At 36.5% G+C, this 11,445-nt stretch overlaps 2 protein-coding genes across 2 annotated transcripts in view; both read left to right on the top strand.

Moving 5' to 3' along the window:
* The window catches only part of LOC132014264 (olfactory receptor 51G2-like), a 36,151-nt gene extending 28,244 nt beyond the window's left edge, over positions 1 to 7,907 (top strand). Inside the window, 3 exon segments of the mRNA XM_059395132.1 lie at positions 1 to 506; positions 7,355 to 7,548; positions 7,820 to 7,907. Of these exon segments, the coding sequence (XP_059251115.1) occupies positions 1 to 506; positions 7,355 to 7,548; positions 7,820 to 7,907 (788 nt within the window).
* A 1,888-nt stretch (positions 7,908 to 9,795) lies between these two features.
* On the top strand, positions 9,796 to 10,734 carry LOC132011511 (olfactory receptor 52A1-like). Its single transcript, XM_059390202.1, has one exon. It carries the CDS (start codon positions 9,796 to 9,798, stop codon positions 10,732 to 10,734), a length of 939 nt encoding a protein of 312 aa, XP_059246185.1.
* Positions 10,735 to 11,445: the final 711 nt, after the last annotated feature.

An 11,445-nucleotide genomic window follows, 5' to 3' on the forward strand; every position in this document is an offset into this window, starting at 1 on the left:
TTCGAAGTGTGGTGCTCATGTTCCCACTGCTCTTCCTCCTGAAGGGTCTGCCTTTCTGTGGCCACAATAACCTCACACACTCTTGTTGCCTCCATTCAGATCTCATCAAATTACCCTGTGGAGACACCCGCCCCAATAGCATCCTGGGTCTGTTTGTCATTACCTCCACATTTGGGCTGGACTCATTGCTCATTGTGGTTTCTTACGTGTTGATTCTTCACACTGTACTAGGAATAGCTTCTGGAACTGGGAGGTGGAGGGCACTCAACACATGTGTGTCACACATCTGTGCTGTTCTTATGTATTATGTGCCCATGATCAGCCTCTCCTTGCTTCATCGCTTTGGGTGACACTTACCTCCACTCCTCCAGACTGTCATGGCCAATGCCTACCTCTTCTTCCCACCCGTGGTCAACCCCATCGTCTATAGTATAAAAACTAAGGAAATTCGCAATAGCATTGTTCGTACACTGACTAGAAAGAGGCATGGGGTCTATTCCAGACAGGTAATATCTTAAGAATGTAGAAATTTGGATCAGACCTTATTGCCTGGATATTACTTCAGCAAATGGGAAAAATTCCGTAATTTATTATTGCTTAGGAGAAAGCTGTGGGCTTTAGCAGATGGAGAAATGAAAAATAGTCTCACCCTTTCTCTCTGAAAATACAGAATGTGATTACTTTGATGTAAGCTTCTAGAAGGAGGCACAGTCCCCAGGCTTTAACCTGGTAAAGATCTTGCTCAACTATTCAGTACTTAAATACATGATTCATTTGTTTTTTCCCCTTGGAAATAGGTAGAATGGTCCTAGGGAGGTATGTATTTCCAAGTACATACAATTTAGTGATACATATTTGTCATACATTTTGTGAGGACACAAAAGAGTATGTATAGTATGGGAGTATAGAGTGTGGGAGATAGAAAAACAACATAGAAAAACAATTATAGAAGCTGGATGATGGGTGGATGGAGTTTCATTATTACATTCGTTTTGAAATAAGTAAAAGCTTTTGTAATAAAAATTTAAAAACATACTGTGTACAAATGAATCTTAAGATTAAGTATTCATTGAATGTATGTTGTGAAGCAGTGTTATATCTAGAGCAGCAGGTTATACAGATGGACACTACAACCAGAGTGCCAGTTTATGGAGTTCCACGTTTATTTGACAGAAGCTATATATGGCGTACCATACTAAGTGATTTACATCACTTACAATTAAATGAAGATCATTTAATTCATAGAACAGGTATATGAAGCTATTTTCAGTATTTTCTACATCATGCAGATATGGAAATGAAAACATAGAGAAGTCAAGTGTAATTCTCCAAATCACGGTTAGCCTGTGGCAGAATCTGGATTCTAAACTAGACAACACAAAAAACTAAATTTTCAACAAATAGTATTATGAGTTGGTTCCATATCTTAAAATTCAAATATAATTAATTATAATTAACTAATTATAGTCTGTAATGATGACACCTAAATATTTCTTCAAGGGAATATTTATACAATGGGGCTCCACTTAAAATAGTCTGGCTTCCAAGGAATTCTCTTCTTTATTCCCCACAACCACCAGAAACATCACCCATGATACTATGGGTCAAACTTTCATTCTTACACTGATGATAAAGAATTGTTGAAAACAGCAACTCAATTTTATTTGTAATGTTTTATTACATGTCATTCCTTGTGACTTTAGTCCTTGCAGGTGACAGACTTAATTCACTCTGAGGATCACAGCAAGAATCTGCCTCATCTCATTGTTGTACAAATCAGTTTAGGCTAATTCATGCTACAGTAAAAAATAGCACCCAAATCTCAAGGGACTAAACATAAAATTTTCCTCTCTCAGCTACATTTACAGTGTAGATAGAGGGTGGAGGGTGAATTCATGCACCATTTAAGTATCAGTAAGAGAATTTGGTGGAGCCTCTTAACATTTCAATATGAAGCTCTTAGAATAGATGTTGCTTGTAAACAAAAAGAAGGTGAGTAAGCACCAGAATGTTAATGCTTTTATCTATAAGTGACACATCAATTGTGCTCATATTCACTTATGCAGAGGATGTTGAAAAGCCACAAAATTACAGATGTAAAGAGGAGAAGAGAAGGAAACCAAGAAATATTGGTAAACAGCATGAGTGTGTGATTGTGAATATACCATCAAGGTCTGACAGGAAAAAGGAAATAATTATATCAGAAATTTACTGAACTTGTTTGCAGCATAAGATACTCTCAGTGGCACAGAGGAAACAGGATGCCAAAATTATGTTATCACCCTAATCTGAAAAGCCAGGATAAAAACAAACAAAACAAAACAAAACAAAAACACCTAAAATACTAACAGGCCCAGAAACATCACAAAAATGAAACAGATGAGATATAAAACAATAGAGACTAGTGAGGACAGAAGTAGAATGAAGAGATATTTCCCCTTATGAAGAAGGCAGATACCATTCAGTTCCAGACAACTTTTATCTTTTAGGAATAAAAGTCCAATGTTAACTCATTTTTTAAAAGTTTATTTTTTTGTTTTTATTTTATGCTGCTGTGAACAATATTGTTATGATGATTAGGGTGGAAATCCTGTACAAGCTAGTATTTTTATGGCTCTTGGGTAAGTACCAGGAGTGGGAATGCTGGGTCTTAGGCTATATGTAAGGATAACTTTTAAAACAAATTCCAAACCACTTTCTAAGTAGCTCCACAATTTTACATTACCATCAGCAGTATGTGAGAATTCCAGATGCTCCACAGTATTCAGCAAAATCAGTCTTTAATTTCGTCTGTTGTAGCTGGTGTGTAGATATATCTCACTGTGATTTTTTAAAAAGATTTTATTACCTATTTCAGAGAGAAAGCACAAGCAGTGAGAAGGGGCAGAGGGAGAAGTAGACACCATGTTGAGCAGGGAGCCCTAAAGATGTGGGGCTTAATCCCAGGACCCCAAGATCATGACCTAAACAAAAGGCAGACCCTTAACTGACTGAGCCACCCAGGTGCCCCACCTCCTTGTGATTTTCGTTAGCATTCTCTAATGACTGAACATGCTGAGACCATTTTCATGAGCTTATTGCCCATTCGTTATCTTTCTGTGTGGGTATGTGCAGTGACTTCGAATCTTTTGGACATATATATATATAAATATTTTATTTATTTGTTTGACAGACAGAGATCACAAGTAGGCAGAGAGGCAGGCAGAGAGATAGGGATGAAGCAGGCTCCCTGCTGAGCAAAGAGCCTGATTCAGGGCTTAATCCTAGGACCCTGAGACCATGACCTGAGCTGAAGGCAGAGGCTTTAACCCACTGAGCCACCCAGGGGCCCCACCTAAATATATTTAAATAGACTAAATATTTCTGGCTTCATAAATAAAATTTAAGTTAGTTTGTCTCTACATGTTTCATTTTGAGATGATAAGCCTGTCTTAGCAATATGCTCTCAGCTGTGCTACCAATATCATGGGATAATGAGAAAATAGCTTTAAAGAGTTACTAAAGAGAGAGTTTAGAGAAAAAAAAATTGTCTTTTTTATTGAAAATGTTTTTACCTGTCTTAGGTACAAATAATTGATTAGATATGTGTTTTACAAGTATTTTCTTCAGTTCGTGGCTTGTTTTAATCTTCTTAATAGCATCTTTGAAAGAATAATGTATTTTTAAATGGTAATAAAGTCCAATTTATCAGTTATTTCTCTTATTTTATGCTTTTTTATCCTTTCTAAGAAATGTTTGCCTAATTATGAGGTCACAAAAATGTTCTGGTATCTTCTAGCAATTTTAAAATTTTAGATATTTTGTTTAGGCTTATAATCCACTTTAAGTTAATTGTTATATAGAAAATTGTTGATATTTTTGGTTATGAATATCAAGTTGATTCAGCATTATTTGTAGAGAAGACTAGATTTTCTCTATTGGACAACCTTGATATTGTTTTTGAGAATCAATTGACCCCATACATAGACATTAATTTCATGACTCAATTCCATAGGATTTATCAGTGATTTTGACAATATGAGTCACTTAATGACTAGATTACTCAAAAAAAAAAGATGGACAGGAAATAAATGTAATTGATTTTACTCTGCTAAACAACCTGATTGCAATATCAATATATGCTTCATAATGAACACATAACAATATTTTTGAGAAAAAATTTTGAATGATGATCTTTTAAAGATGATTCATTTGCCTACCCTCTGAAAAAACCCACAAAATTGAGAGAAAAGTGAAAATTAATAGATATTGATCTATTTGTGAAACTATTTCCTGATATTACAATAAAGTGGGAAAAAGTTTTCCTTTCTACAGACAAAAGAAAAGGTCAAGATAGTCTTTCAAAGTATGTTTAACATGAACTGAAATTTGGATATGACATGCCAACTCAGGAACAGAATCAGGATATGTACTGAAAATATTGTTATAAGAGTTGGCATAATAAAATTGATACCCCAATTATTTTGAGAGATTCAATTACCAGCAATATTGTATAGTTTGAGAGTGAAAAGGAACCAAGATGGGATATTGGGGAAGCAGCACCAAAATTTAAATAAAATCAGTAGAATAGAAGAGGAGAGAAACAAAAGACAAGCTAGTCTAAATAGTTCTTCAGTGCTCATTCTCAAGAATGAGCAAATGAAATGTCCACAAAAGCTAAACTATGGAAGAAGCCTAGATGTCCATCAGCAGATGAATGGATAAAGAAGATGTGGTATATAAATACAGTGGAATACTATGCAGCCATTAAAAAACTGACACCTTGCATTCGCAACAATGTGGATGGAAATAGAGGGTATTATGCTAAGTGAAATAAGTCAATCAGAGAAAGACAATTATTACATGATCTCACTGATATGAGGAATTTGAGAAATAAGACAGAAGATCATAAGGGAAGGGAAGAAAAAATGAAACAAGATGAAACTAGAGAGGGAGATGAACCATAAGATTCTTAATTTCAGGAAACAAACTGAGGGTTGCTGGAGAGGAGGGTGGGAGGGATGGGGTGGCTGGGGGATGGACATTGGGGAGGGTATGTGCTATGGTAAGTGTTGTGAAGTGTGTAAGACTGATGAATCACAGACCCGTACCCCTGAAACAAATAATACATTATATGTTAATTAAAAAAAATCATTCCCCTCCCCCCAGAAAACACTGAGCTAATGATTAGCTAACATGTGCTAGTCTGACCTCTGAATCAATTCTATTCAACATGAATCAGTATCATTGTATCTGTCTCCTTCATAGATGAAATTCGAGAAAGCATCTAAGGTCCTCTTTTTCTCTTTATCTCTTCTCCCCAAAATCCATTTTGAATGCCTCCTCCATCCTACTGAAAGGATTCCTCCTAAATTTACCAGCATCTCTGTTACCTCAAGTACCTCTTAAGTTAAAAGCATACACCAGGTGCATGATGTCAAGGAGAATGTCATGTGCATATCTTAGAATTAATCATTTATTCTAATGATAAAAGATATATGAATTATTTTTCCTATATTTCTAAAAATTTGAAAGCATGTTTATCTTCACCTTTACTTGCCTCAAGAGCAGATGACATGATTCCTCCACGTCTTCGAGGAATTAAACACCTGCATTTTGAGGGAAGGGGGGAGGTAAAGAAGAGGAAGGTATAAAGGGAAGGATAGAGAAAAATTTCATCTAATGGCCAACAACCCGCCCAGAGCTTAGCACAGAAGGATTTAGAAATGTCCATCATAGCTAGACATTCTGAGAATATTACTGAATTTATGAACATAGCTTCAATAAAATAAAAATCTGATAAATGAGACTGCAGGAGAATGAGAGTTAAAGTGTGGTAAAGAGTCATTGTGGATACTTTTTCTTTTTTCCAGAAGTGTCTCAGTGAAAGAAGGGTCCTAAGGATATTCACAGAATTCATGGCATAGGAACATGCCCACATCTAAGTGTTCTTTAGATGTTTTTCCATATGGTACTAATGAGAGTGTAAAATGTTATAACCACTTTGTTGTTTTTTTGTTTGTTTGATTTCTGATTTGTGTGTTTTTAGGATTTTTTTAATATTTTATTTTATTTTTTATTTTTTCCATTTTTTAAAACTTAAATTCAGTTAGTTAATGTATAATGTATTATTTGTTTCAGAGGTAGAGGTCAGTGATTCATCAGTCTTATATATTACCCAATGCTCATTACCTCTCATGTCCTCCTATGATCCTATGTTGCTTAAATTCCACATACCAGTGAGATCATATAATTTTCTTTCTCTGATTGACTTCTTTTCTTAGCGTAATACCCTCTAATTCAATCCAATCATTGCAAATGGCAAGAGTTTTTTGTTGTTGTTGTTTGCTGAGTAGTATGCCATTTTGTGTGTGTGTGTGTGTGTGTGTGTGTGCGCGTGTGTGTGTGTGTGTAAACAAAATGGGCTCTTTCCATAGTTTGGCTATTGTGGACATTGTTGTTATAAACGTTGGAATGCAGTTGCCCCTTCCAATCACTATGTTTGCATCTGTGGAGTAAATATCCAGTAGTGCAATTTCTGGGTCATAAGATACCTCTATTTGCAACTTTTTGAGGAACTTCCATACTGTTTTACAGAGTGGTTACACCAACCTGCATTCCCACCAACAGTGTTCCCCTTTCTCCACATCCTTGCCAGCATCTGTTGTTTACTGACTTGTTAATTTTAGCCATTCTGATTGGTGTGAAAGAGTATCTCATTGTGGTTTTGATTTGTATTTCCCTGACACTGAGTGATATTGAGCAAAATTTTTAATGTATCTGTTAGCCATTTATATATCTTCTTTAGAGAAAGATCTGTTCATGTCTTCTGCCCATTTCTTGATAGGATTATTTGTTCTTTGGTTTTTGAGTTTAACAAGTTCTTTATAGATAATGGACAGTAGCCCTCTATCTGATATGTCATTTGCAAATAAATGTTTTTCCAAATGAGGACAGCAGAAAAGGAAGCAAGCTCATAAAAATACAACTTGTGTTTATTAATTTCTCTACATTTACCCTGTGGGGGAAGAGAAAAGAGAGTAACTATGAGTGTATGCAAGCTATAGAAATGATTTCAGAGATATTATCTGTGGATGGACCCAAAAGAGTATTATTCTGAGCTCCTGGGAACCTCCTGGACTGGCCAAGTGGTGAGGGAATCTCTCAGGTCATATTCAGACCTCCTTCTTCTCCACATTCACTGGGGAATATTTTAATTGGTAGCCAGCAGTTTTCTTCTACAATTCAAGCTCAATAAATTTAACCTGCCGCTGCCTCAGCATGATACAGACCTTGCTGTGAGTTTTGTTGGAGGATGAACCCACCAACATGATCTCAGAAAGTCTTTCAGAATAGGATCAGATTTGTTTTGCAGGGACAGAAAAAAAGCAGGAAAGTTTATCATGGAGATGTCCATATATTGGATATGGCCCAAACAGCAAATGGATCAGAGTTCATGATTTTCACATGGGCTGTTACTGAGGGTGTAGACAGAAGAAGAGGTGCTTCCCAGCACATGATGCCAGGGAATGAGATCGGAATCTCAGGAGGAAGAAAGATGGATGAGAGGTAAGCAGTGAGGGATAGTGCTATGAGGACTGAGGATGGTCTTCAGGTGCCTAGTAAGAACAGAACTTGTTCTCAAAAACAAAGGGTAAGGAAGTCTCACTATCCCCAGATTTACCTCATAATGCTGCCCTACTAACATTTCCAACAATAAGCACTCCATCCCAACTGCCCTGTACTCACATCCTCTCCCACCTTCCTTCCCACCATCTGTACCTGTCAGGTAATTACGTCTTTCTCTTGAATAAGTCAGACAATGGTATTGTTACTACAGGATTCCTATTCTAATTCAGATTAATTATGAGGAAGGAAAAAGTCAACCCTATGAGAAACGATCTGTGACCTATGGGTTTGTAGAATGAAGCACTGGACAACGAAGCTGTGGAAATCAAAGACTTAGCTGGTTGACTGACTAGTCTATCCTAAATACATGTTAGCTGAACACAGTCTTTATTCATAAATGATCCCTCTGAGTATGATCCTTCACTAGAGTTTTAGCAGCATAAACCACAGCTGTTCTTGAATAACTAGCATATTTGGTGACATTCGGTATATGATTAGGTGATTATGAACTTGCTGACATAAAGCAACAGTGTTGGAGAGTCTAGGAAAGAATGACATAACTGAACGCTGTTTGTTTTTTTTGTTGTTGTTGTTTTGTTTTGTTTTTTAAGGACAGCAATTTTTTTTATTGTACATCTTGGGAATTTCATGATTCTAGATATGCAATTTTCAAAGCAATGATCTTTTATCAGAGAACTCTTATTTGGGGACTAAGACCTCAAGTTTTTAGAAAATTTAGTCATCAGTGAATTGTGGTGATCAAATTATCATTAGTTGTTCTATGGCCCTCTCCTGAATCATTTCTGGTATTGCAATGTCTGCCCTCTGTCTTCCCTTTCTACTTCTAGATTAGACTCCCTTTTAAGGGAGTCCCTTTTAAGGAACCTATCTTTTCACCCCTTTATTTTCTATTTATTTTTGATTCTTGAGCTCCAAAATGATCAAAGCATTTAAATGATGTGTATATATATTCTTAAACATCAACAAGCCTAAATTTACCAATCTTTTGCTAATGGTAACTCTGACCACTTTAACCCTAGAAAATAACCTCTATTCTGACTAAACTACCCATTTACCTATGTCCTATGGGAAGCAAGGACAAGTCTGCTTGCCTCCACACTGTTGTTCAGGATTTCCTTGCCTCCTAGATGTTTCTTGCCTCTAGGTATTCTGAAACGGGTGTTACAGAATTTCTGCTATTTTAAGTATTTCTGCTCATTTTAAGGAATCCCATGTTAGTAATAAAGACAAAATAAAATACAGTTTTACTAATAATGGAAAAAAATAGCATGGAACTTTGATCCAGGCTGTAAAAATTACTAGGATTTGAATCATTTTTTTCTCAAGCTCTACCTCACTTTTTTTTTTTTTTTTGCCAGCCTTAGTAATATATTTTTTTTAATTTTTTATTTTTTACAAACATATATTTTTATCCCCAGGGGTACAGGTCTGTGAATCACCAGGTTTACACACTTCACAGCACTCACCAAAGCACATACCCTCCCCAATGTCCATAATCCCACCCCCTTCTCCCCAACCCCCCCCCCCCAGCAACCCTCAGTTTGTTTTGTGAGATTAAGAGTCACTTATGGTTTTTGAATGGACTTCCATTCTTATGTAGATATGTAATATAGATATCTAAGTATGTTATGCTCTTGGGTAGAGCCATTTCTATTATTCCTCTCTTTCATAAGAAGCTTTTGATTAGTTGCTTACCTAAACTATCACTTCCTGACTCCATGACAGTGGAGAGAAAAATAAAGTCCTAAGGATTGGCTGCAATTTAGGGTAGGGAGAGATTTATGAAAATCAGATTAATGTACAATTTGCAAACAAAATAAGCAAACATTATTATTTGTCCACAGATCCAGAAAGATATAACAGAAAGAGCAGCAGTTGATTCCCTTATTCAAATGATCTGGTGGTTCTAATGCATTTGCCCTTCTATGCAAAGCACCTCTTATTATAAACTAGTGTTTGGGGATGTCTTCCCTTAAAACAGTGATATGCATCAATGGCCAGTCTTTTTTCCATTAACAATATAGGTGAAATGAATGATATGACCTTCTATTTTGGCCAGAATCAGAGAGACACACTATGACAACTTTGGATATAAAAAGGAGTAGAGAAGAAGAGTACCACGGACTGAGATACTCCTTTCATGTCCTTTGGAGACCCAAAGACATTATGTCCATCTCCAACTTTACAGTCTTCATGCCTTCTGTGTTGACCCTAATAGGGATCCCAGGCCTAGAGTCTGTGCAGTGCTGGATTGGGATTCCATTCTGTGCCATGTATCTCTTTGCTTTGATTGGAAATTCCGTGCTTCTGATCATCATCATTTCAGAGCGTAGCCTCCATCAACCCATGTATATTTTCCTAGGCATGCTTGGAGTCACGGATATTGTACTTGGCACAAGCATTGTGCCCAAGATGCTTGGCATTTTCTGGTTTCATATGCCAGACATTTATTTTGACTCTTGTTTGCTTCAAATGGGACTCATCCACATGTTTGAGTGCATCGAGTCAGGCATCCTCCTGGCCATGGCTATGGACCGTTATGTGGCCATCTGCTATCCACTAAGACATGGTGCCATCTTCACCCACCAGCTGGTCACCCAAATAGGGGCCGTGGTAACACTTAGGGCTGCCATTCTAGCAACCCCTTCTTTAGTCCTGATAAAGTGTCGGTTTCAGTTTTACCATACAACCATCATCTCCCATTCCTACTGTGAACACATGGCCATTGTGAAACTGGCTGCAGAAAATGTGCAGGTCAACAAAATCTATGGCCTGTTTGTGGCATTTGCTGTTGCAGGATTTGATCTCACCTTCATCACTTTGTCCTACATACAAATATTTATCACAGTTTTTCGTTTGCCCCAGAAGGAGGCTCGGTGGAAAGCATTCAATACCTGCATCGCCCACATCTGTGTCTTCCTCCAGCTCTACTTCCTTGCCTTCTTCTCCTTCTTCACACATAGGTTCGGTGCTCATATTCCCCCTTATATCCATATCCTCTTTTCTAGCCTCTACTTGCTGGTCCCCCCTTTTCTCAATCCACTTGTATATGGTGCCAAGACCAAGCAGATCCGCATTCATGTGGTAAAGATGCTATGTTCCTAAAATCCAATGTGATTAATACCTGCAGTCTTTCCCTTTATACAATAGTAAGTAATTATCTCTCAAAATTAAATAAAACAGCAAAAATCCATGTTAATTGTGATGTTTGAGTTTTCAATTTAATTCTTTTGTGAAATTTTCCTGCTTTTTAGATGGTTTTCACATCATAGTCCATGATACCTATTGGTCATAGGGTTTAGATCCTACTGGGAAATGAGAATGAGTAATGTAGAAAAAACAAAATATATTAGTTCCTTTTTTCTTCATTTTTAATTATTGATTAAACTTTCTCCTTTAAGTATCATTTTCCAGAAGGATTAACAAACACAAATCTCTCAATGAATTAAATGCACCCATGTCTCATGGTTTGTAACTTTCTGGGTCAGTGAAAATAAATCATTGATTCTGTTTGTTTCTTGACCATCCTAATCATCTTCAAAAAGAGGAGAAGTTTTTTTTTTTTTTTAATTCTTATTCAAACAAACAAAAATCCCAAACAAAGAAGCAAAAACTACATGTATCTAATTAGACATAGTCTTCAAATTGCAACATTTATTGTGTCATTCAGGGCATTAGGATGCAAAAATCAAATCCTGACCACTCTTGAGAGTTCTGCACTCTCACCATTACTTCTTTATTAACTGATCAAGTGTTATAAAAAACCTACAATATTATAAATGCTATAGTGAAGAATAGAAGCATAATGGTAAATTT

This window comes from Mustela nigripes, chromosome 1, assembly GCF_022355385.1.
Source record: "Mustela nigripes isolate SB6536 chromosome 1, MUSNIG.SB6536, whole genome shotgun sequence".
NCBI lineage: Eukaryota > Metazoa > Chordata > Mammalia > Carnivora > Mustelidae > Mustela > Mustela nigripes.

Coding starts and splice junctions, on each gene's coding strand:
- LOC132011511 (XM_059390202.1), top strand. CDS start 9,796: ATGTCCATCTCCAACTTTACAGTCTTCATGCCTTCTGTGTTGACCCTA.